Source organism: Silurus aristotelis (assembly GCF_946808225.1).
Source record: "Silurus aristotelis genome assembly, chromosome: 15".
NCBI lineage: Eukaryota > Metazoa > Chordata > Actinopteri > Siluriformes > Siluridae > Silurus > Silurus aristotelis.
In genome coordinates, this window is record NC_139588.1 from 20,829,974 (window position 1) to 20,857,758 (window position 27,785).

A 27,785-nucleotide genomic window follows, 5' to 3' on the forward strand; every position below is an offset into this window, starting at 1 on the left:
GAAGCATATCAAGGTTCTGGCGTGGCCTAGCCAGTCTCCAGACCTACACCCAATAGAGAATCTTTGGAGGGAGCTCAAACTCCGTGTTTCTCAGCGACAGGCCAGAAACCTGACTGATCTAGAGAAGATCTGTGTGGAGGAGTGGGCCAAAATCCCTCCTGCAGTGTGTGCAAACCTGGTGAAAAACTACAGGAAACGTTTGACCTCTGTAATTGCAAACAAAGGCGACTGTACCAAATATTAACATTGACTTTCTCAGGTGTTCAAATACTTATTTGCAGCTGTATCATACAAATAAATTATTTAAAAAAATCATACATTGTGATTTCTGGATTTTTTTTTTAGATTATGTCTCTCACAGTGGACATGCACCTACGATGACAATTTCAGACCCCTCCATGATTTTTAAGTGGGAGAACTTGCAAAATAGCAGGGTGTTCAAATACTTATTTTCCTCACTGTATATATATATATATATATATATATATATATATATATATATATATATATATATATATATATATATATATATATATATATATAATATTTTAGGAGTTGTTTGTGTTCACAGACTCATAATATTTGCTGTCTATCAAGCAGATTATTATGCAAATATTATTTACTATCGCCGGATAATCAAACACGGTGCGTTTTGTGACTCTCGCCTGGCTGCGCGTGGTGGCAGTTGCACAGCTGCAGTCCACGTCCCTGTCCTAGATCAGCTCTCACACACAATTTCACAGCCGAATGGCCAGGGACAAGTAATAAAGCTCCTCATCTATCATATCTGCACTATTTCAGATCGGACGTGTATGAGTGTATGTTAGGGGGCTTTTGTTAGTGAGGGTATTTTGAGTCGGCAAACTTGGGCGGCACATGACCTTACGCCGAGATGATCAGGGTCATCCATTCTGACACTTCACTATACACCGTGTGGGTAAAGCTTTCGACTGAACTTCCGAAATGAACACACGAGCCTTGCCGGGTCAATCATACCCCTGTAGGACCTGCAGGGTTTTTTTGAGGGTTGGAAGTGAAGAGCGGAACTTGGCAAGAGCGAAGAGTTTGATGACGAGAGGAAGGTTATGCTTTATTTCTGCCCAGTGCACACAACACAGAACCATGAGAGAGCTTGGGGCTGATGAGTCATGTGTCCTAATTCTCCATTGCAGTGCATTTCCTTTCAGTGGAAAGCTGGCTCGCCTGACTCACACAAAAATACAACATTCTTTTTAATTTACATGCATCTTTCCACTTCATATGGACATTTGTGACTAGTTATGTTTCAAATTCTAATAAATAAAGGTCGACAATAATACCGATAGCTAGGTTGGAACGTTCTTGCCGATACCCGATTAAGAAACTAATAGTTTTTAAAATAGATACTAAATAAAAAAATAAAAAAAACAGACATAAAACTCTATAAAATGTAAAATAGTACTGAACTTTATTTAAAAAAAAAATAATTTAAACAGTACTAAATCTTAAAACTGTGCTCAATGAAATACATGTAAATATATTAATGATATTAATACATTTAATTGTATCAAATTATGACAAACAGCATTTAGCGTTATTGAATTGCCTCTAGAGGCCGCTCTCATGAGGACAGCAGACCTTCTCAGCCGGTCAAGCGTCGGAAGCTACCCGGAAAAACTATCTGTATTTATTTTTGCCAATAGACGATAGTTCCAGCAATTGGTCAACCTTAAGTAATGAACATCAAGAAGTTGTAGCTTATGAAAGTTCTGCATAGGCACAATATATATCTGTGCTTTAGAGAAGGCATTTGTTCTGTGACTTGGCTAATAAGCTATTTTGGAATGAGTCTCCAGTGACAGCATTTTGTAAAGACCAGAGAGACGGGACAAATGTATTCCTATAGGTTTTTCTTTCAAGGGCGAGGAAAGTTAATTGGCTGGTGAGGAAAAGAGCTGCTATAACTGTTATAAGTGATAAGAGGGGGAAGACCTTCCACAGCATTGCAAGCAGATGAGAAACCATTTATACCAGCATCAAAATGACAAACTCTCAGTTATCTTGGAACGAAAGAACAATGAGTTTAGAAAAGCCATAGGTCTGGTACCTCCTTCCTAATTTGGTCATGGCTAATTCCCACCAACCTGGAAGGGTGAAGATTAACAAAGGTTTCTTTATTTAAAAAGTTTGTGAGCACCTGGCCATACGATTAGTATGTGCTTCTTCATCTTATTCCACATTTAGTGCCCATTTACTGAATAAATATTTTGTGAAGATGTTCCACTAGATTTTGTAGTGTGCTTGTGAAGATTTTTGGAGATTCATTCAACCACAAATAGTGAAGTCAGGTACTGATATATGTGAGGTGAGGAGGCAAAAAGAAAAAAAAAATTCCAAAAAGACATTCTCACACATGTGAGGTAGAACAGCAAGTTCATCTCCAATATATAAATTCGTATTCATGATCACCATCCACCATTTTCCAACGGGTTTCATAGTCAGACACATTCGTACACTCTCCCACATGTTCCCACATGTAGTTTTTATATTTAGAAATGAGAAAACACTGTAAAGGTAAAGCTTCATTTTAACTATAAGTCCGAGTGACATCTTTGCAAACTTACGTTATCAACACGTGAGTTAACAGCTGCACAGAGATTAAGATGAACCTAATCAACTGATTTCTTCAAATGTTTAATTATAGGCTCCAGGAAAACTCGAACTCAATTAGAGCTCGTCCTGGGATTTAAAAGCAGTAACAGTAAATTGCAGAAGAAAGGAAAACCAGACCGAACCTTTTCTTTCTTGTTTCTTTCTTTTTTCTGCACAGCCAGCTGGTGATGGTTGCCACAGTAACTTGTTCCTCTTTATCGCAAGGGTCAGAACCGGCAATCAGAAAGGCAGCAAACTGCTAAATTTCTCTGATTTCACTTGCTGTCGTGTGCAATTACAGTCCACCCACACAAACCTAAATATACCGTATAGAATATACAGCACATGTCATGGATCACATTGCCGTACAGATCACCAGCTGGATGAGCTCAAAAGGAAGTTTCAGAAAGAATGCTTTTTGGATAGATAGGAGCAAGATGACTATGGGTTTGTTCTCATCTTTAGTAGGTTTTTGATCTTGGTCAGGGTAGTGGTGGGAATAGGAAATCTATCCAAGCAATACCTGGCATAATGCAAGAACAAATCTAACAACCAACAAGGGGGAGGTGGTAGCTCAGTGGTTAAGGCATTGGCCCTTGGATTAGAAGGTTATGAGTTCAACTCCCTGCACCACCAAGCTACCCCTGCTGGGTGCTTGAGCAAAACCTGATCTTATATTTATGTGACCTTCCAGATCCAGAATTCAATGCCGTAACCACTGAGCTACCATCTCCTCCATCTAAAAGAGCACTTTAGAGCAGTGGTCCCCAACCCCCAAGTCAATTGGTACCGGGCCGCACAGAAAGAATACATTACTTACTTTGTTTTTGTTTGATTTATTGTCTGATTCTAAACAATGTTTTATTTTGGAAAATTACCGGATTCTTTCTGCCACATCTGTCTACGACTCACTTTTGATACATGTCATGATGCCTCGGTCACATGTCTTACCTCCATCCGCTACCTTCTTAAAGGGGCTCTGGCCGCTAACACATAATACATTACCGCTAAATTCAAACCCCCAAGCGAGCAAAATGAACAAAAAACAACACAGTGATTCACAATTATTATTATATTTTGAAAATATCAGTTTTTCTGCCGGTTGTATCATTTTATTTTGTTGTATTTATCCACCACACCTTAAAGGCCCACGAAACTCCAATCCTAACGCATCATGTGTTTATGAACACAACAAATGTTTGGCTGTATAGTGTATCTTGATCTCCTGCCTTCAACTCTTTAAGTTGGTGTTTTTGAAAGGCGAGTACTTACTGCATACACAATAGACTGCAGGATAGTTTTTCTGTATTTGCTTTGGAGTGGCCAGTTTTCACAAATTACGAATGGATTTTTTTGGCCAATTTCCTCCTGCAACCTAGCTCTTCTCATTTGTCCAAACCTGAAAACATCAGCAGGTTTCCTCAACACGCTGGTAGCCAGGCCACATCGGCCATCCTTCCCCCTTTAATGAGTGTATACCAGTGTTGTACACTTGGCTTCATGGGTGTGCTGTCTCATTAGATTTAAACAGTAGGGACAGGAATCCCAATGGGACAGTGGACGAGTCTCTGATCTGTACTACAAACCTAGCTTACATTTCCAACCTGTTATCTAGGCATCAGGCTTTCCAATTCATTAAAAGCAAAAAGCAGACCTTCCTACTTTGAGTCCAGAATTAATCAAACGAGTATCAGCATGTAGTTACCATGGTGATGGGACAGGAGAACACAGCTCATGCATGTGATGTGATGTGTGTAGTGCTGCATTCACTATTACACGGAAAAGCTGTCTGGTATCAGTATCAGGGGAGAAGTTTGCACCATAGTGTGGGTTGTTGCACACTAACATGGGATTCATATTAGGTGTGTGCAGAGGTGGTCGGGTTTCTGTGGAGACGTGCAGCATAACGGTGGAATTTCCAAGTGGGATGAAAGCTTCAAACTCAACCCACATCATAAAGGGAGACACAGGAGCTTTTCAGAGAGCCTTTCGCAAAAAGTCTGCCAGTGCTTGTTTTTGTTTTGTCTTTTCAAGAAGTTGTGGTTTTAATTGGAATCTACATTATGTTGGACCACACAGCAACATTCTTTATTTTTAAATCATGGCCAATAAAGTGCAATGATTTGCAAATCTCATAAATGTTCAAACTTAGAATATATACCATTTTAAGGAAAAATTAAGGTCATTTTGAATTTGATGGCTGCATCAGGTCAGGACAGGGCCATGTTTTCCACTGTGTAGCATCACATCTTCTGTCTATACTTCGGTGGAACTGAGGAGACCAGTTGCCAGTTTTTGGAGGGGAATGTTGTCCCATATGTGATACAGGATTCTAGCTGTTCAACAGTTCTGTGTGTTCTTTGTTGTGTTTTTCATTTCATGATTTTTATCTTGTGTTTGGTGAAGTTGGAGCAAGTCATAAGTTGTCAAAAACATCCTTTGCTTAGTTCGTTGCTAAGGTGATAAGGGAGGTTATTAGTGGGCATTGCATTTGCATGGCTGGGTAAGTCTGTATGTCTATGCTAATTATAATTCACATTGCGAATTGAATTCGATTAAATTAATTTTTGTCATCATAACTTCTTGCATACATAATTATTTCATACGTTTTTAAATGTTTGTGGTGAAGTGTGAAGCCATGTTGCTGTGACCCTTGTTGCAGTAGAACAGTGTTTGAGATGGTTTAAATGCTCCATCTGTGACATCTGAGCCCTGTGTGTGGTCACAAATAAACAAGAAGGTGCATGCAATTTAATCTGGCTAACGGGACTTTCAAAAAATACTATAAATTATATTAAATAAAAATTCTAAAAAACAAAAATCTAAAAATCTAAACACTTTAAATGTTTGTTAGTTAGATCCTGGGCTGAGAGAGCATGCACAGCATGGTCCTAGCTTTAATTATGACATTTTTAATTGCAAGAATTAATAAATGCTGGTTGAATGAGAGACATAATAAGGAATAAAGACATTTGTTCAAGTCTGCTGAAATAAGTACAACAGTTAAGTAGATCATATTTTTAGAAAATTACATATTTAAATGTAAAACACAACACACACACACACACACACACACACACACACACACACACACACACACACACACACATTTATATACACATCTTTATTACCCAAATGGGGTCAAACAAATGTAAAATATTAATTGTATTTAATCTTTTGAATTTCTGCCGATTGATTATTTAATTAAATTTAATTTATATAATAAAAAGTGTATTTAATGAATTTGAATGATAAATTATTAATTCTATTATAAAAAAATATATAAATTATTTTATACAATATATTGTTTAACTAAGCAGGTGTTTTATTTAAAATTGTTTAAAAAAATTAACTGTTAATACCGTACCCAGATTGGAAGGAACCGTCACTTAAAAAAAACGAGGTACGTGAATTTTATGTACCGTTACTACACCCCTAATAAACATGGAATTATTGTAAGCCATTTTTATTTTTGGCTCGACTGCTTGGTCATTTGGAGTAAATCAGAGTTGACTAAGCACTCCCAGATGGTAACAGTGGCTAATTTAAACCTAACGTCAAGGGTTTTACTTTCCATGTGTGCTGAGAATAAGTGATTCCTCAGCCACCTTTTCAATATTACTTAATGATCTCAGACATTTGCTTGCAGGCGACATGACAAACAGGCAGAAAGGTCTGTCGCCACACCTGTGGCTCTACTCCGGGACCTGGCCTTTACACCTGCTGAATAGCAGATTGTTTTGGGGTTTAAGAGGCTCGGCAGCAAATATGTTTGACCGTTTCCTGTCTTGTTTTTTGTCTGGGGTTTTTTTTTTTTTTTGTCAGGCTTGTTTTTTTCTAAAAAAAGATCTGACAAGATTATTTTCTCAGTGCTGGCCATCAGACACATCACTTTAGCTGCCTGGGGGTCCCACTATTCAAATGTCACTCCTTTTTTAACACATTGTTTCGATACTCAATTGGAACCCGCATCGATTGAGGGTTACGACGAGGTCTATTCAGCCTCCTATGTCCTCCTGAAATCTGAATGGCAGATTAATTGTGAAAGGATGCTCTCCGGAGACTAGTTGCTAGGTGACTGCTTGTCTCGTCTCTCGTTTTTTAAGTATTAGAGCCGTGAAACCTGCCTTGTAATGTTTGTTTAGGTTTTTTCATGGGACGTCCACTTGGTTTTCATTTTGTCCTTTGTGTCCTTATCCTTTTCATTTCTCTTCTTTGGTAGTAAGCTATCCAGAGGTGAACGCTATCAGTTGTGTAATCCTCTTTCTCAGACGAATAGATTCTGCATGGCCGAAAAACGTGCAGGATAAGAAAGCGAATCCTGACAGGAGGTGGAAGGAGTCGGACGCTCTGGCTGCCATCTATTCAGGTCTATACGTGTCCGTTAGATTTGTTATGCAGCTCAAGGATAAGGCTGGTATTTAATTAACTTGGCCCACATCCTAGCGTGAAGCTGGAGTAATGGGTCGCTTAGCTTAGCCCTACCTAAACATTTCCCTTTTGTACTGTTATCTGCATCCCTCGCGGGGGAACGACACGACACTTTCATTTGTTTGCAAGGTGACTTTGCTTTTGAAGATGAAGGTGCAGCTCGGGAACTAAGCTAGGTCTATAGGCAGGCTTTTTTTTTTCCCTCCTGTGTTTTTTCACTAACAGAAACCCATTTTTTTAGTCCGTAGCCTAAGGGACGATTTGATTCACGCTTATCCTCATGGAAATTATTTTTTTTTTCTTCATTTATAAGGCTGCATTTGTTTTTCCCCCCAAATCCTATATGATGTGGTGTTTTTAGCTACAGCAGGCAGGGGTTTTCCCCAAACAATCTGTTAGAAAGTGGAAAAAGAAAAACAAGATGGAGGACAACGTTCCAGGAAATAATAATGAGGATTATAAGGTACAATAAAACCCCGTTGGACGAGCATAATTCGTTCGTGAATATCATGTATGTATGTTCGAACTAGTTTTCCCCATAGGAATGAATGTAAAAGCGATTTAATCCTTTCCGAGACCTCATTCGATCGCTTATTTCTGCACTTAAAAACTATTTGTAGCCTATTTTAACAAATACACCGCAAATTACCGTACGGTAAACATCATTGAACACTTAGCCATGTGCTAGTGGTTGATTGTGAACGCAAGACGCACACCACACTCGTATTTTTCCACTATTTACTTCTTGGTTTCCATGGTAATTCTATTTACTTTCTTTTTCCCAGCACCATCACTGATTTTCTTGGGACACATTTATCAAGATTTCTAGCGAAATACAAATATAACACTAAAAAAGTTAAGTTTTTGCTGCACTGAACAACGAGAGCGACCGAGCGACACGAGATCAACTGGGTTTGCTTGTGCCTTCGAAATTTGCTTGTGAAATAGGGTAAAATTTTGCGAGCAATGTCGCTCGTATTTTTGTTTGTTTTGACTATTAGTTGCTCGTACAATAGGGTTTTACTGTACTAGACTTTGTGGTTCTGATGTAGGTGAGGTGAGGTGAGGTGAGGAGACCTGGAGTGCAGTCGGTGTTCCAATTCATCCCAAAGGTGTTCGCTAGGGTTTATAGCAGGAGATCTCCCATTCCAAACCATGTCAAATATAATCTTCATGAAGCTGACTTTGTGCACAGGGGCTTTTTTGTCACAGGTTTCGGTCTCCTAGTTCGAGTAAAGTGAAATTTTCATGCTCCTACATCCAAAGTATGCAATTGTGTTTCCTTCAATGCTTTGAGAAAACACCACATTTGGCTGGAAAATTCAGGTGTCCCAGTACTTTCATTCACCTCGTAATCCTCACATTTTCTATTTTCAGATTTTCAGCTTTGACAGACATGTACTAGCGCATGAAAGACGGTCCACAGGCGCTAGTTACGATTCCAGGCTGCAGGCTTTTCTCTGACGGAGAAGACAAAAACAGTTTTGCTGGGTTTCTCGTTTCAGTAGTCAGCGCATGTTTGGGCTTGCAGCGAAATCCCAGAGAGCGTATGCTAATAAGCAGACCGGAGATGTAAATTCTGGAATGTAAAGTGTTTCAGGAAGAGTGAAGTGTGTCAACACAGTATTCTCATTCAAAAGAACTGTTACAGACGAGAGACACAGTCACACAGCCGGGGAGTCTTTCAGTTATTAGGATTTCATTAAGCATGTTTGTGAGGGCCATATACTGTAAGTTGTGCTTTCTTTAAAAAGGGGCTGGGAAATGACACTTCCCAGAGTGAGTGCCAGGATTTTTTTACTATGAGATTTTATTATGATTTTAAATGTATTTATGATGCCTCCTAATGCTGGATTAGTTTATTATTTTGTCTGCACCATACAGACAATCGCTCCTCAAAATTGTCCCCAAAATGTCCCACTTGCTCTGTCCCTCTAATAAACTCAATTCTAATCTCGTCCATCAGACAATTAAGGGTTTATAACTAACATTTTTAAACAGCGTGTCCGGGTAAAATGATGCGATTCGACTTACAGATCCAAACATTAGACTTCCAGATCTAGATTAGATTAGATGTTACACTGCTTTTATAGATTTTCATTCATTGACGAAACTCAGCAGTTCCTGACATGATGCTCTGCATTTAAAGACACACTCCATTAAAAAAAAGAATGGGGACACCTGACTTTTCCAGCCATATATGGCTCAATGACAAACTGTTACCACAAAGTTGGAAGTTCACAGTTGTATACAATGTCTTTGGATGTAGTAGCGTTAGATTTTCCCTTTACTTTAACTAGAAGATTCAAACCTGTTCCAGCACGGCAATGCCCCTGTGCACAAAGCAAACTCCATGAAGATACAGTAATCCCCCCAAAAATGCTATTTTATGTACACGGTACTGTACTGTATTAATATTTTACTTCATTTTTTTACATCAATTTTATTATTTCAACATAAACAACATAAAAACAGTTCACTATAAGTTTTTTGGTCTATGGTGCTCTCCTCGAGAGATTGGGAAAATCAACTAATTAGTTATGTGGCTGCAAATACAATTCCTCGATAAACCGGGGGAGTGAGATTCGAACAGCGATAAAGCCTGGGATTACTGTACTTTAAAAGGGTTTAAATGGAAGATCTTGTGTGGCCTCCTATAGATCTCTGACCTCATTCTAATATTTGGCTTTGTAGCTTAATGAAGTTCCACAAATCTCCACAAGCACACACCAAAAATCTAGTGGAACATCTTTCCAGAAGAGATGAGGTTGATATAAAAGCAAATAAGGACTAAATTAAAGGACTAAACGCCAATCTTTTGGTCAGGGGTGTACAAACTTTTGTCCATGTCGTCTTGACCTTTTCTTAATCGAATGAACATTTTTGTCATTGTCTTGCACAAGGAGATTAAAATCACGACCGTATTAGCGTTCGGACAATGAAATTAGATTTCATGATGAGGCACTTTATGATCGCACGCATCACCTGCCGTTTTCATCCATAACCATTTCTTCTCCAGAACTATGTGAGGCAGATAAACATCTTTATACCTGTATACTGCCTCACCCCCTTCTGCGTGTAGCGTTTGAGATATCCATGATTAATCATTCCACCTGTTTTTACTAGCATCCCGAGAGCTCCTCGTCATAGTTGTGCCCTTTGATGATGATAATAATGCACATGTAATGACAGCTTTCCTCATCCTCTGCCTGCAGCGAAAGAGCGCAGTAGTGTGACGGGACTCTACCTGGCAGCGAGTTTTTGTGAAAACGCCGCACGCGAGCGATTGACAACCTGCTGTGAGACCTGTGAGTCGGGGATGTTGACGGAGAGAACAGTTTATCTCGGTGTAATTATGCGACGAGCTTTTCTTTCGCAGTGTTTTTTCCCTGATTGAAAATGATGCCAGGAGCCGACTCCATCTGGCGTAGTGTGGGCTTGCTCTTCTGACAGCTTCATCAGCTCGTAAATGCCTTTTCCCACCCACCGACACACATCGCAGCTCTTTATTTATGCGTCGATTACTTTTACGTCGCCGCCCCCTCGCGTTTCTGCACGTGAGACTCAACCCGAGGCGGTAAAAGGATTTGTCCATCCCATCCTTGTGTTGTCTGGTTAGAAAACACGCCGTCTGGCAAGGTTTTATCATGATGATGGCTCATTATGATCGTAAAGAAATGAGTAGCCTATAGTTACCCAGCTGAGGAGTAAATTCAGCTCCCTGGAAAGGAAAAAAACCTTGCATCTGTAGCAAACTGCCCAAGATCGAATATATTCATGTGGATTTAATAGCGGTGGGTTTTTTTTTTTTTATTTCACAATGATTGACAGAGGAGAAGATTATTTTATTTTGGTCTGATATACACTTATGTTTACAAGATGGACTTTTCAAGAAAAGCTGGACATCGTGAGGAAAAGGTCGGAAAAAAACCCCCAAAAAACGTAATGTACAAAAAATAAATAAAATCCCGAGGTCATTTTATGAAAGGAAGAGTGAAAGGAGACTTGTTAAATTGTGTTCATTGGTTTCCTTGCTTTAGTGATGACATCATTCACACTGTATCTATTATATGTAAGGTTTTTATAACTGTGGCCTCATAATGATGGTATAAAGAGGTGGTTCGACTCAAGTAGGACACCACTGAAGGCCTAGGGGTGAAATGCACAACTTGCCACTGATAACATTTTATTTATTCCTTTCATCCCCTGCTTTATTTTTCACCTCCCACCAGCTTTTTGCTATCTTATAACAACTACCAGTTAATTAAGCTGAAGGCTAAGACGTGTGAAGCCACCCAAGCACATCTTTTTACAATTTGGCTCATACCCGCATTGAAAGTACGGCTATTTTTTGCTCTCAAAGCCACAGATGGCAATGTTCAAGATTGCTGAATGATTTTGCCAAAAACTGCTCTGTTGTGCTTCTCAAGATCCAGCTTGCTGGATATGGTTGTGTATGCAGACATGCCTCTTGTTGGAAAAATATACATTCCACTCTAAAGCTATTTGGTGGAGCTCAGCAGTTAAGGCTCTGGGTTACTGAAGGTTGGAAGGAAGGTTGGAGATTTAAGCCCCCGTATTTCCAAGCTGCCACTTTTGGGCCCTTTCCGCAAGGCTTTATATCAAGGCTGTGTCATGGCTGACCCTGTGAAGAAAGAAGAAGAAGAAAGAATTTCGCTGTAACGTACATGTAACAGGCCCGAGCAAAAGTATTGGAACAGATGAGTATCGAAAAAAACATGGATATTTGCATTGTAAATATGAATATTTGAAAAACATGCAATATTTAGCTGCATATATCTTACCTGCAATAACTTCACCAAGCCGGGAAAAAATTAAGTCATCCCTTTTTTTTTACTGCGTTCAAACTTAAAGGCAAAAACTTGGATGAAGTTATACTTTTTTTTCCCCCAGATATATTTCTAGGAATCCAATATGTTCCCTTATGTTGTTTTTATAGCAGTATCATTTGTGTTGCTTTTTTAACCTGAATTCCGACCTCCACTCCATATCACATGACGGTGCGTATATAAAGATATATAAAAAGAACCACCACACGTTTTGTCGTGAAAATGCGTTCGCTAACCTTCGATTAGCCTTTTCGAAGACCAGCGTCGTCGCGTGATTCTTATGAAATATTCATCAACCTGATAAAGTCATGTAGTAACAGCCCCGGCGTCCTCGTGACCAACGACATGCGATGCTTTTATGTAACATTAGGAGACCCTCACTGGATCACAAACGTCACCGTATCATCTCTCATAACTAGCTAATGCAGAAGACTGTATCAGGCCCCAGAAGAATATTTCAGGTAGAAAAAGTAGATTATGTTTATAGAAAGTGTAGTGTTTTTCTGTCGCCCTCGATCAAACACGTTTCTTGCAAGTGCTTGTAATTATCTTATGGATAAAGGTGCACCTTACAGTTTAATGAAAATAATGACTGTAATTAGCACTCTACATGAAGCTCATTAACGTCCTGTTTTTTCTTCTTCTTTTTCTTCTTGTTCTTGCTTAATGCATATTCACACCCCCCACAGATCATGGGGTCCTGACTAGAAGATTCGTACGTGCTACTTCTCGAACATACCTTTCCACATTAAGGTCCATTTGCTTTTATAATAACCTAAACTCTTCTAGGAAGATGTTCTACTAGATTTTTGAAGTGTGATTGGGGAGATTTTTGCTCTTTCAGCCCCAAAGGTGTTGGTAAAGTCCTGTACTGAGGTAGGTGAGGTGAGGAGGCCTGGGGTGCAGTCAGCGTTCACATTCACTGCAGAAAAATAACTGTCTAAATTTAGGCTGTCAATCGATACAAATATTAATTTGTGATTAATTGCAAATTATTTGCACATTTAAATCTGTTCAACTTTTTCATGTTTTTAATGCATTAAAAAGTAATTGTAACATGTTTTATTAATGTCACATTTCTTATTAATTCTTTTATATTCATTTCATTATTTTACACTCTCAAAATGATTTTTTTAATATGAATTATTAGTATAATAGTTATATGCAAATTTCTTTAGGTGAATGTTTTATGTTCAAGTGAAATTGTCCGAGTGCATTAAGATAATCACACTTGAAAAAAGAAAACATATATTGGCTTTATTTAAAAAAAAAAAAAAAAAAAGAATTAACTTAAATAATGAACTTAAAACTATCTTTTTTTTAAACTAGTTAATTATTTGTTAAACAGTTTGCTTTTGTGTGAAAAGATCTTAAAACCAGAACTACTAATCAAGAGAATTCTTCCCAATTTGAGATTCGTCATTAAATATTCTGTCTTTAAAAAAAAAACAAAAAAAACTAAAAAACACGATTACTGTTAAAATTAAGATCACGCATACATGCAACAGTTATTTATTTAAAAGAAGACGGTCTTGTAACACACAGTAGTTGGCATGCAAACACAAAGCCAAATCAATACTTGCTGCTTCTCTAAATACTTTAACTTATTGCAACATTAAACATTATTAAATGTATTTTGTCATTACTGAACACAAAGATATTCAACATGAGAAATTTAAATCAAACTACAGAACAACTAAAAAGCCATAAAAAAAAACCAAAATTCCAAAAAAACAATAACTAATTGTTGTAAATATACTAATATTTGGAAAGAGTGCTGTGACTTAATTATTAGGTTATAAATAAATTAAGCTTTTGTAATAAAAAAATAATATTAATCCTAAGTGTGATTACTGAGCAACTTTAAAACCAGTTATTACAGTTAAAATAAATTCTTAAAGGATCCAAAGCCTTAAATGACATCTCTAAGTTTACAGGTAAAATAATGAACTTTAGGCTTTAGTAACAAAGTAAGCGATCATAATCTTACACTATCTGCTCTTACATAATAAGATTTTTATGGCTAGAAATGAGATCTTGACTAGATCAAGTCAAGTCAAGAGGGATTTTATTGTCATTTCTACTATACACAGTGGTACACAGTACACAGTAAAAACGAGACAACGTTCCTCCGGAACCCTGGTGCTACACTAAACAACAACAAACAAAACAACATAGAGCTACAACACAAGCTACATAAAGTGCAGATGAGAAGTTTTTGCAGTGTTCAATTATTTCAATTAATTTTTTTTAGCAATTCATCAGATTGCTAGAAATGTTCTCGTGTCTGAGATACATGCAAAACGCTCATTTTCGAACTTTTGATTTTAATTAAAAAAAAAAAAAACGTGAACTTGGCATCTCTGGCTTCTGCTGTCCCCCTCGGTCTTTCACTGTCCTTCAGCCAACTCTCGTTATCGTCGTTATCGTGAACTATCGACTGTTCGGAGGTCACCTGTAACGAGTCTAAGATCGGAGGATGTGATCACGCCTCCACTGCTCAGGGACATTTGTCTCATTCAGCTTGGTGTTTGGTCGTCTGCCTGCCAAAATTTGGGCTCTTTTTCCTGATTAAACACAGGGCTAAACTAAGTTCTTGGCTCATTTAAACTGATATCTCAATTCAGAAATCTTTTCAGAAAATCATCTGAATCAGTGCAGATAGAAGTCTGACGTTATGTCGCTTGACATCCAGCCAATTAGTATTTTTCAGATCAGATATGATTTGCTCTGAGGCAGTATAGAGGTCACACGAATAATCTTTGGTGACTAATTATCTCGAGAAACATCTTGAAAGACTGTCTGTGTTTTTGGAGCCTGTAAGATATGGAGGTGTGTTATATTGGTAGGAGAATGCTGAGGATGGAGCCACCAGGAAGGAGGAAAAGAAGAAGGCCAAGGAGGAGGTTTATGGATGTGGTGAGGGAAGACATGCAGGTAGTTGAAAAGTTAAAAGTGGCAGATGTAGAGGACAGGGGGGTATGGAGACGGATGATCTGCTGTGGAGACCCCTAATGGGAGAAGCCGAAAGAAAAAAAAAGATTTGGAGGTGTGTGTTTAGGGTTTTTTCTGCGTTCTGGAGTTGACGACGGAAATGTGATAACGCACCGAATGAGAAAAGCTCCACTGTTAGTTTTGGAGTTAGGATGTTATTTTCAGTTAGTTTCAGCAATTCATACAGTAGTATCCTTTTTCCACACACACACACACACACACACACACACACACACACTGGGTTGGATGTCATCCTTGGGCTGATTCTGATTCTATTTTTTATTAATAGAATTATTTTATTGCACACTTCATTTACTTTTCCAAGCTAATTTAATATCTAGACATCGATGCCTTAGCACCATTCAGTGTATGTCCCTGGTGCAAGCACATGATCCAATTCATAAAATCGAAATTTGTATCAAATATACACATTATGGACAAATTTCACCTCAGCATATGAGTTTTATGTGATTTGTGAACATCTCATCCCATATTTAGAGCCCAATTTGCTAGTATAATGACCTCCACTCTTCCATGAAGAAGTTCCACTAGGTTTCTTTGTGGAGATTTGTCAAGTCCAGCTTTTTTTCGACAGTGAAATGAGACGTTTCACCAGAACCCTGGTGCTGCATAAAAACACCAGAGTTACATCATACAACATAGAGCTACATGACAGAACACAGAGCTGAGGACTGACGTAAGAGAATACAGAGTAACACAGGAGCTTTGAGGATGGATTTGGATTGTTCTTAATATCAGTAGTCTGCTGCACTGACTCAGGACTTACAGTTTTAGAGGGTTTTGATCACCATCACTGCACAAGATGGGCTTCTTCTTGAGTCTGGTTCCTCTCAAGGTTTCTTTCTTATGCCATTATAGGGAGTTTTTCCTTGCCACAGTCATCGCCGGCTCACTCATCAGGGACAAACTTACACTTATAAAGAACATATTAATTAATTCTTTATTACCACATCATCCGTGTAAAGCTGCTTTAAGACAATGTCCATTGTTAAAATCGCTATACAAATAATGATGAATTGATTTGAATTGAATTAAAGGAAGTTGTGCGAGACAAAAAACACCAGACGACACAAGACATAGTAGGACAGATACACAAAACACTAAATAGCGCCGCCATCAAACCTTAATGTATAATGTGTTATTCAGTACAATGTGCTAAAGAGAGAACTGTAAAACGTGTATTTGTAAAACACAAAGTGTGAACAAAACGTTGTGCAAAAAAGCAACAGCAGCATTCAAGTAGCAAAAACAGCATGTAAACAGTTACAAAGGTATAATAAAATAATATAATATGTGTGGTGCTGAAGACATGGATGTGTGTATTGAGTGTGTATTGGAGTTCAGGTTGTAACAGTTCATTAACACACAGTTGAGTGAGTCAGTGTGTTTGGAACAGTTCAGTTCTGTGTGTTGAGAAGCCTGATTTCTTGACAGAAAAAAAAACTGTTGCACAGTCAAAGCCCAAATGCTTCTGAAACACTTTCCTGATGGTAGGAGAGTGAAGAGTGTGCGGGGTTTGTGTGAGGGTTATGTGGGGTCATCCACACTGCTGTTGGCTTTGCGGATGCTTTTTTCGGCTGTCTTCACTACCATCTGTAGGCAGTGATGCAGCTGCTTAGGATGCTCTCAATGGTGCCTCTGTAGAGGAGATTCATGTGTGAGATTCATTCAGACACATGGGTGTAAGTAAAGTCAGGTAGTGATGTAGGTGAGGTAAGAAGGCCTGGAGTGCAGTCAATGTTCACATTTATCCCAAAGGTGTTCAATAGGCTTAAGACTCTGTGATTTATAATGCTGCAACACGTTTAAAGTAATGGGGAGGAAAGACTGTACAATTGTGTGCATCCAACTTTGTGCTAACAGTTTGGTAAGAAAAACACACATGGCTGAAAAATTGTTAATACTTTTTTCCATTTTTGTGTATTTTCACCCTATAAAATGTAAGTTCGTAGTACCCTTGAATTTTCAGAATGCTGTTGCAATATGTAGCTGAGGAAGTGAAGAAAAATGGCAGTAAAGTCTTTCACTCCAACCCATGGAAAGCATTTCTTCTAGAGAGCAAACGATATTTTACCGATACAGATAGCTACAGTTGGTTGGATCGTGCTTGCCGAAAACAGATTAATCGACCGATTTTATAATGGATACTGGCACCATGTAAAATAGTGCTGAACTTTATTACTAAAATAAAAATAATAAATCAATGAATATGCATACTTTTTATAATTAATAAATTATAAATATAATGTAGTGCTCTCCGTGCAGCACGCAGTCTCACATGCAAAAATAAGCAACACGTGGTGTCATGATTCACCTCTAGAGGGTGCTCTTGTAATGACAGTGGGCCTTCTTAGCATCAACCGCTACCCGAAAAAACTATCTGTAAGGACATTGTCCCCCAAAGCCGATAGTTCCAGCAATCAATTATCGCTGCCAATTAATTGGCAAAATCGATAAATCGGTCGACCTCTAATTTCCTCATGGAGCTGGCTTTGATATAGTTTATCTGACATGGAGAAAAAATATCTCAATAATATTAGCTTTTAATATTTAAAAAAAAAGGTATTCCGTATTTAATATTCGCATCACTAAAACATATACACAACATTCACTAATGTATGTGCACACCTGATCGTCACACAGATATGCACTACACACAAAATTGGATGCAAAGAATTGTATAAATTGTCACTGCATTACGATTTCCATTCACTTGTATTAAATTCTCAATAAAAGTGCATGTAACACACAATTGTTTGAATACTGTGTGTGTTTTCTGACTAGGTAGAGGTATGTGTGTGTGTGTGTTTGTGTGCTATGGCTCGGTCTGTACAGATTTTTACACAAAGTTTAATCATTGTGATCAGGATCGACAAATAGTTTTTTACTGCCCTCAAATGAATTCAGTAAGCAGAAAGGGTCCTGCATCAATACCCCGTAGCCGAAGTGCACTTTCAGACATGCCTGCTTTTTTTTCTTGCCAGCCGATTGTGTGCTCAGAAAGCTCTGTGTCTGAAAGCAGAGTGTGAAGGTAATGACTGCTCTTCTGTCTGAGACGAAGACGACACCTTCACTCCATTCTGTGGCTTAGTCATTGTTGGACCAGAGCTGTTCATGCAGATTATTACTCTGCGACCAGACAATTATGAAAGTGGACTCTGTATAAAATTTTTGGTAATAATTACAGGCAAAACCGATGTTTTATTTCCTCCTGTGGTGAAATCAGCTTCACTAATATTTCTATTATTGTTCTATCATCAGTCTATAGTAGAATCTCTATAACTGGGGCACATGTGATTCACATCTCGATGCATAGCGAGCGATACAATACATTAAAGATACATATGAAGAATCTACCAGTGTGATGTGATATTATTCACACCTATTGCGTTGGCATTGGGATCAGATTTCTAGTTGATTCAGTACAATGTGATTCAATTGAAATAAGATGCTCTTCAGTTCAATATGGTACAGATAGTTCACTTTTATTTCTTTGGTTCAGTCAAACAGCAAATCATCAATTCACTTAAGTGCCTTCTGACTTCTTACATGTCTCTTTCAAAAACAGGCCTTTGTAGTGCGCAAAAAAAATTTTTAAAACCAGAAGTTATTTTTCTGTTCTGTCTGCAGGAGGATTCAGTTCTACCTCTGCCATGTTAATCTGTATTCTAGCAGTGGTGCTGAGAGAACACGCTTGAGAAACAGTTTAGCGAGGAGAAATCAATCAACATATCAAATATTGGTTGCAGATTATTGGTCACTTTCTAAATAATATAAGTATAGCGCATCTATTAATAATCATATATAAATAAATATGCCAACATGCATTCGATGCACACTTTTTAAAATCAGTGCATCACTTTTTTTATGTTTATGTTGATGAACGAAGGCGATTGAATCGATAAATCTTACCACCCCTTAAGTATATGAGTGTATCTGCACAATTGTGTGGCAGAATGTTCACTACCCTGCTTAGCTCCACTGAGTAAAAGTTGCCCCCATTAATCAACAATGGAACTACAGCAAGCAGTACATTGAGGCAGAAACAATGACAACACTGTATGGAAAAAAGTCCTGGTTGTTCCAGCCCTATCTGGTTCCGCTCCAAACCAGATGGGATAGCATGTCGCTGCACAATGCTGTGATAGCTATGCTGGTTAGTTGTGCCCTAAATCTTTCACTAAACAATGGGCTGGTGTAAGTTCAGGTTTTCATTCCAACACCTGATGAAAATAAAGATCTAAACAGGAGGAATCTGGTGTAGCTTGGTTTCAATGAAAACCTGCACCCACACCGACCCTTTGTGGAAAAGATTGGACATACCTGGACATGGCATATAGAACCCCAAAATGTCACATTTGGACTCCTTAAACCAAAAACCAGTTTTCCACGGTTCTTATGTCCTTGAGTTTCTTGGCCCAAGCGAATTTCTTCTGCTTGTTGTTGTTTTAAAGTAATGGTTTCTTTTCTGCAATTTGACCACGTAGGCCCGCCTTACAAAGTCTCAGTGAATGTTAAAATATCTTGCTTCTTGAACTTCTGGAAGCATTTATATACAAATTGGTGGTTTCTGAGGCTGGTAATTTTAATAATTCTAAATAATTCTAATGGAGGTGGTAGCTCAGTGGTTAAGGCTCAGTTGTAAGTCGCTCTGGATAAGGGCATCCGCCAAATGCCGTAAATCTAATAAATGTATCCTCTGCAGCAGAGGTAGCTTTTGGTCTTCTTTTCCTGGCATGGTTTTCAGTAAAGCCTGTTTCATCATAGAGTTTAATTTGAAGACTTCACTTTGTGATAAATTGAAAGTTCCTTAGAATTTAAAAAAACGTTTATGAAGTAAACTTGTAGGTGGAAGTCAGTTTGGATTGAGTTACCAAACCATGGAATATCATGTAAAATATCAAGAACTGTTTATATGATAGCAAAGTCAGGTCTTGCTGAAAGATGCAGACGGAGAAAATATCCGTTGATTAAAAAAAAAATCGTTTGTAGAAAGCATTCAGAAAACTATTATGGTGGGTGTGGTCTTATATTCTAATGAGCATGCTTGATTGACAGCTTTCTGTCAGATATTGGGAGCCTCATATGCCACTTCACCGAAACTTCATATTTGTGTTTCTACAAGGGGAATCATTAAGATGTAATTACAGTTTTGTTTTTCCTTTTCCCTCTCTTTTTACACACACACACACACACACACACACACACACACACACACACACACACACACACACACACACACACACACACACACACACACGCATGTTTGTGTTTTTATTCATGCACTGGGAATCTAAAACAGTTTCCCCTCTTCATGCTAGCAGCTTTATTTGACAGCATTTGGTGTCTTCCCAAATCCCTCATAACTCTTTTATTTTTTTTCGTAACGCAGGTGATTTACGCGCTCAACACAAAAAACGATGAGCATGAGGCAGCTATCCAGACCCTGAAGGAGGCCCACGAAGAGGAGGTGCAACAAATCCTGTCAGAAACGCGTGAGAAGATTATGCAGTACAAGAGCAAGATCAGCGATGAGATGGACCTGAAGCGGCGCATCCAGTCCCTGGAGGAATCCATGGAGGTGCACGACAGGATGAAGCGGCAGGCGCTGGCCGAGTTCGAGTCGTACCGGCAGCGTGTAGAGGACATGCAGCTGTGCACAGAGGCGCAACATACGCAGCGCGTGGTCAGCATGTCACGCGAGGTCGAGGAGATGCGGCGGTCCTTCGAGGAGAAGCTAAGAGGCTTTGCACAGGTGCAGGCACAGTTTGAGCAGGAGAAGAGACAGGCCCTGGAGGAGCTACGCACCGCTCACAGACAAGAGGTACTGACTGCACATTTCAGTTTCTTTTATATGCAACCCTTATTCCAAAAAAGTTGGAACACTGTGCAAAATGTTCATAAAAACAGAATGCAATGATTTGCAAATCATAAAATCCCATATTTTAGTTACAATGGAACAATTGGAATTAAAAATGTAATGGCTGCAAAATGTTTAAAAACGTTGCGATGGAGCAACAAAAGTCTGGAAAAAGTAAATGCTATTAAAACGACAGTTAAAGTAACATACTGCAGCTAATGAGGTCAATTGACAACAGGTCATTAAGATTAGGTATAAAATGTGTATATTAGAGAGTCTCTCAGAAGGAAAGATTGGCAGAGCTTTACATATGCACCATTCAAAAACATTTGGCACAACATGAAATGAAAAACACAACAAAGAACACCCAGAACTGTTGAGCAGCTAAAATCCTGTATTAGACACATTGTTTTATTGTTGTTTAGGAACCATTTATAACAATAGATTTTTTTTTTATTGGGTCTAGGTCCAGGAGCTGCTTCGATCACACCAGAGCCAGAACGCCCACTACAGCAAAGATCAGGAGAAGCTGAGCCAGCTGCACAAGCAGGAGGTCGATTCTCTAACAGAGCGGGTAGAGGAGCTCAAGCAGGACAAGAAGCGTTTGTTGGAGGAATACGAAGCCAAGCTGAGCAAGGCGCAGGCCTTCTACGAAAGAGAGTTGGAGGCCATGAAGCGCACGCAGCAGATGACCGCCGAGAACCTGCTGGCCTGGAAGAAGACCGAGGCGGAGCTAAGGAAGGAGTTCCAGGCGCAGGAGGCGGCACTGCAGAAGACCCTGGGCAAGCTGCGCTCTGAGCTGCAGCGGGTTCAAGAGGAGGCCAGGGAGAGTCAGGAGAAGTCACACAAACTGCAGGCCTCTCTTAGCGCCTCCGAGAGCAACATGAAGGTAACGACAGGAACCAGTGCAGGGGGAGGGATTTCAATAAATTCCTATATCTACACATTTCTTTACATCTTTTTGTAATATTTTTCACACAGGCATCAGATCACATACTGTGGAACATCAAATATCATAGTGTGTACTTAACACAATGAAATATGCAATAATATGGACAACAGTATGATAAGATAAGATGATTTCTGAACATCCCATTCGACATTTCGTCCCCTTTTACTCTTATAATACCCTCCACTGGGATGTTCTGGGAAGATGTTAGATTTGGGTGTTAGTAAAATCAGGTACTGATAAAGGTGAGGTGAGGAGGCCTGGGGTGCAGTCAGTGTGAAAAATTAATCCCAAAGGTGCTCATTAGGGCTCTATAGCAGGAGATCTTCTACTCCAAAACCATGTAAAGCAGCTGGCTTCATGCAGCTGGCTTTGTGAACAGGGGGCATTGTCTTGCTTGAACAGGTCCAGGTCTCCTAGTTCAAGCGGAAGGGAATTTGTATCTTATACAATTGTTTTCAATTTTGTAGCAACTGTTTGGGGAAGAAATACATTTAAGGGGAGAAAACCAGGTACCCTTTTTATAGTGCCAATTTTATAGGCTATAAACTAAAACCTAAACTCTTTTGATTGGCGAAAAGTGGATTGGTAAAAAGTAATAAAACGTACAAGACCTCCGATATCCAGCTTGTAACATGGATAGAGAATGAAGTCATCCCGTATCTTGTTTAGTTGTTTATAAGACCGTCTTTCCAGGTGATCACGTAAGGCAGTGTGAAGCATCTAATGGACATTCCTAGCAACGATTCTCCATTTTGCATTTATTACAGAGGGACCTGAGGCCACTTCTTTGGCCTTCTGCAAGTGAATACACACAGATCTTTACCTAATCAGGGTATGTTGTTGTTTTAAAGCTTCTGTGACCACGACAAAATTCGCCATCATCTGACTACATTTGACTTCCTTATTCCGTATACAGAAGATACACCAAATAACCTGCATATATATATATATATATATATATATATATATATATATATAATAAATATATGCAGGTTATTAAGTGTATCTTCTATATGTAATAATAACACTGTGTGTGTGTATATGTGTGTGTGTGTGTGTATATATATATACAGTGAGGAAAATAAGTATTTGAACACCCTGCTATTTTGCAAGTTCTCCCACTTAGAAATCATGGAGGGGTCTGAAATTGTCATCGTAGGTGCATGTCTACTGTGAGAGACATAATCTAAAAAAAAAAAATCCAGAAATCACAATATATGATTTTTAAACTATTTGTTTGTATGATACAGCTGCAAATAAGTATTTGAACACCTGTCTATCAGCTAGAATTCTGACCCTCAAAGACCTGTTAGTCTGCCTTTAAAATGTCCACCTCCACTACATTTATTATCCTAAATTAGATGCACCTGTTTGAGGTCGTTAGCTGCATAAAGACACCTGTCCACCCCATACAATCAGTAAGAATCCAACTACTAACATGGCCAAGACCAAAGAGCTGTCCAAAGACACTAGAGACAAAATTGTACACCTCCACAAGGCTGGAAAGGGCTATGGGGAAATTGCCAAGCAGCTTGTTGAAAAAAGGTCCACTGTTGGAGCAATCATTAGAAAATGGAAGAAGCTAAACATGACTGTCAATCTCCCTCGGACTGGGGCTCCATGCAAGATCTCATCTCGTGGGGTCTCAATGATCCTAAGGAAGGTGAGAAATCAGCCCAGAACTACATGGGAGGAGCTGGTCAATGACCTGAAAAGAGCTGGGACCACCGTTTCCAAGGTTACTGTTGGTAATACACTAAGACGTCATGGTTTGAAATCATGCATGGCACGGAAGGTTCCCCTGCTTAAACCAGCATATGTCCAGGCACGTCTTAAGTTTGCCAATGACCATTTGGATGATCCAGAGGAGTCATGTGAGAAAGTCATGTGGTCAGATGCGACCAAAATAGAACTTTTGGGTCATAATTCCACTAAACGTGTTTGGAGGAAGAAGAATGATTAGTACCATCCCAAGAACACCATCCCTACTGTGAAGCATGGGGGTGGTAGTATCATGCTTTGGGGGTGTTTTTCTGCACATGGGACAGGGCGACTGCACTGTATTAAGGAGAGGATGACCGGGGCCATGTATTGCGAGATTTTGGGGAACAACCTCCTTCCCTCAGTTAGAGCATTGAAGATGGGTCGAGGCTGAGTCTTCCAACATGACAATGACCTGAAGCACACAGCCAGGATAACCAAGGAGTGGCTCTGTAAGAAGCATATCAAGGTTCTGGTGTGGCCTAGCCAGTCTCCAGACCTAAACCCAATAGAGAATCTTTGGAGGGAGCTCAAACTCTGTGTTTCTCAGCGACAGGCCAGAAACCTGACTGATCTAGAGAAGATCTGTGTGGAGGAGTGGGCCAAAATCCCTCCTGCAATGTGTGCAAACCTGGGGAAAACCTACAGGAAACGTTTGACGTCAAACAAATGCTACTGTACCAAATATTAACATTGACTTTCTCAGGTGTTCAAATACTTATTTGCAGCTGTATCATACAAATAAATAGTTTAAAAATCATACATTGTGATTTCTGGATTTTTTTTTTTTAGATTATGTCTCTCACAGAGGACATGCACCTACGATGACAATTTCAGACCCCTCCATGATTTCTAAGTGGGAGAACTTGCAAAATAGCAGGGTGTTCAAATACTTATTTTCCTCACTGTATATATATATGTACCGTCTGGGTTTAGGTGTACATGAAGACACCTTTTTCATCTTCTCTTGTCGTTTGATCTTCAAAGAGTGCCGTTGTGTTTTGTACACATACACTTACACACACACACACACACACACACACACACACAGTCACCGGTTGATGAGAGAGCCACTGTTAAATCCCTCAGACCCCTTTATGAATTTTGAAATAGAGACGTTATTTATGAGCGTAATTAGCCGGCTTCCGAGGACCAGAACAAATCAGGAGAAGGTAAAAATAACTGTTCGGAAACAAATCTTTCAAAATGTTCAGCTAATGCTGTACTACAGAAAGAGCACACACATCCACAATGAATTCTGTTCTGTTTTAATATACATACGGTATTGTAGATATTCTGCACCTTGTGGCAGCGCTCGAAGTTGACGTGTTGGAAGCAGGGAAAATGGCCAAGCTTAAGGATCTGGGCAACTATCACAAGTAATTTTACAACATTTCCGAACAGCAGGTCTCCAAGGCATAATTTTTGTTAGCAAAAGCTAGCCTGTCTGGTCAGAACCTACAGATACCTGCTATTATGGAACGGTGTATATTTTATTGCAGCTTTTGTGTATGGAGCTACCAGTCGGAGTGACACGTTTATTTCTATAGCGCTTTTCACAACAGACATTGTCTCAAAGCAGCTTTACAGAATTTAACAGTTAAAGTGAACGATGTGTATTTATCCCTGATGAGCACCCGTGGCGACTGTGGCAAGGAAAAACTCCCTTAGATGTTATGAGGAAGAAACCTTGAAAGGAACCAGACTCAAAAGGGAACCCATCCTCATTTGGGTGACATCAAGAGTGTGATTATAAATCATTAAACCAATGAAAGCACCTACAATAGGCTCCTGTGTATTAGAACAGAACCATGTTAGCAATGGTGATCTGGTCTGTAACATACCTGGAAAGAAGGTATGGAAAGAAGACAAGCTCTGGGCAATGTTCTGCTGGAGAACCTTGGGCATTCATTGGGTCCTGGTTTTAAAGATCTGCCAGATGATATGACAGAACACCTTTAGTCTTGTGGAGTCTGTCCTTGATGGGTCAGAGCTGTTTTGGGGGCACATGCAGGACCTACACAATATTAGGCAGGTGGATTTAAAATGTTTAAATTTGACAGCGGCTGAGATCGAACCCCAGTTATAATATTTATATCCAAACTGGACAAGTGGACAAGCACAGCTAACCGAAAATGAATTTTAGTACCAGCTCAAGACTACAAAAGTGAGTCTGATCTCAGGAGGCGTTACACAATAACAGTGTTTTTTATGCAAATGAATTCGGAGTCAGAAGAAAGATGAATTCTGCTCCGCGGTACTGATAATGATTTTAAAATTGATGTTCGACATGAACACTTCACTTCCTATGTACAGTATCTCACAAAAGTAAGTACGCCCCTCACATTACAGCAACTAGTTCACTACTATAGAAATGAAATTTGTAGATATTTTAGAGTAGTCAATGTACAGCTCAGGTAGCAGGACAGATTTATTGTCTTTTGAAAATAACTCAACATACAGCCATTAATGTCTAAATAACTGCAACAAAAGTAAATACACCCTCAGTGAACATGTCAAAACTGTGTGTCAACATCATTGTTATGTAGCACTGCTTTAATCCGCCTGGGAATGGAATTTACCAAAGATGCACAGGTTGTTTCTGGGATCCTCTTCCACTCACACGCACATAATAACATCACGGAGCTGCTAGATGTTAGAAACATGGAGCTTCTCCACCTCCTGCTTGAGGCCCCACAGGTGCTCAATAGGGTTAAGGTCTGGAGTCATACTTGGTCACTCCAAGTGACCTTCAGCTTGTTATGTTGGAAAACTGCCGTTCGGCCCGGTTTCTGAAGGAAGGGCATCATGTTCTGCTTCAAAATGTACATGTTGGAATCCATGTTTCCCTCAATAAACCACAGATCCCCAGTACCAGCAGCACTCATGCAGCCCCTGACCATGATGCTGCCACCACCATCCTTGACTGTAGACGAAACACAATTTTCTTGGTTCTCCGCACCAGTGTGTCACCACACATGCTGGACAACATCTGAGCTAAACAAGTTTATCTTGATCTCATCAGACCACAGGACATGGTTCCAGTAATTCATGCACTTGGACAGGTTGTCTTGGATATATTTTAGAGTAGTCAGTCTGCAGCTTGTTTAGCAGTACAGATTTGATGTCCTCTGAAAATAAACAAACAGCCATTATGTAAAGCTAATTTATGATTTGCTCAGGAGCTCTTGGTTCCACAACTCCAACTGACTGAATAAGACTGTAAAAGGGACTTTACTTATCATCACACACTCGTGCTCACTCTCTGGTGTATTTAATGTTTTAGATTTATAATCTCACTCACCCAGATGAGATCGGGTTCCCCTTTTGTTTTATAATTCTTAGATTCTTAGCTGTCCATTAAAAGCACAATAGAAATAAACTTAAATTGAATTGAAAGCATCACTACGACTGGAAAAGTCAGGTGTCCCAATACTTCTATCCGTATACTATATCTAGTCATTTTGTTGAGTACCTCTGCTGTAGACTAGACATTTTTCAGAATGTTGTTGCAAAGTCTACCCGAGGAACCGAATCAAAACGGCAGTAAAGCGTCCCGTCTGCGTTTGCCACAATCTGTTCAAGATTACACACCATTCATTTGTGAAATATAAACTTCGTTCGTTCTCTAAATCATGCTGAGAAGACAGCATACATAAAAAAAAACTGCTCAATTAGATCTGACGAAGTGCCTGCTCCTCTTCAGTGCTCTGCGAGGACACATGAGAACGTGCGAAAAGAAAAAAGTTTAAAACGAGTAATAAAGGAACGTTCCAGGCAGAAAATCAGAGAGCGATAGATAGCCAGGATTGTATAATAGAAATGAACATGACAGCAAGAAAGAGAAGCTGAAGAAATTGACAATGAGAATAGGAGAGGAGGAGTGCAGGGAGATGGAGGGGTGAACATTTCTGATATTTGAGAAGGCAAAAGGAAATGGCTGGATGGAGAGAAGCAAGGGGAAGTAAAAATTAGACCTGATCACTGGTGTCAATTAGCGATGTACTGTTTATTTCATTTCATCTATGTATTGTATGTGTGTGTACATATAGGAGCTGCACAAACAGCTGGACGAGGTGACCCAGGATGCGGAGATCATTGCGATCAGGCAGAAAGAAGCGGAGTGCGAGCTGGAAGCCACCAGAGATCGAGTTCAGCAGCAGGCCACAGAGATCCTCCTCAAAGCCAGTGAGATATCTTCAGCAACTTTTCAATGCATGTCCAAAACAGCAACATATACACTTTAGTTGGTTATGATACCAATTGAAACCAGACACATATTCAT

At 39.3% G+C, this 27,785-nt stretch overlaps 1 protein-coding gene across 3 annotated transcripts in view; it reads left to right on the forward strand.

The window, feature by feature from the left end:
* The window catches only part of fam184ab (family with sequence similarity 184 member Ab), a 138,427-nt gene that overhangs the window by 24,542 nt on the left and 86,100 nt on the right, over positions 1–27,785 (forward strand). For all 3 annotated transcript variants that reach the window (XM_083562448.1, XM_083562449.1, XM_083562450.1), the window contains exons 2-4: positions 20,320–20,751; positions 21,254–21,676; positions 27,553–27,688. In XM_083562448.1, coding sequence (XP_083418574.1) covers positions 20,320–20,751; positions 21,254–21,676; positions 27,553–27,688 — 991 coding nt within the window. The remainder of the gene's footprint in view (positions 1–20,319; positions 20,752–21,253; positions 21,677–27,552; positions 27,689–27,785) is intronic.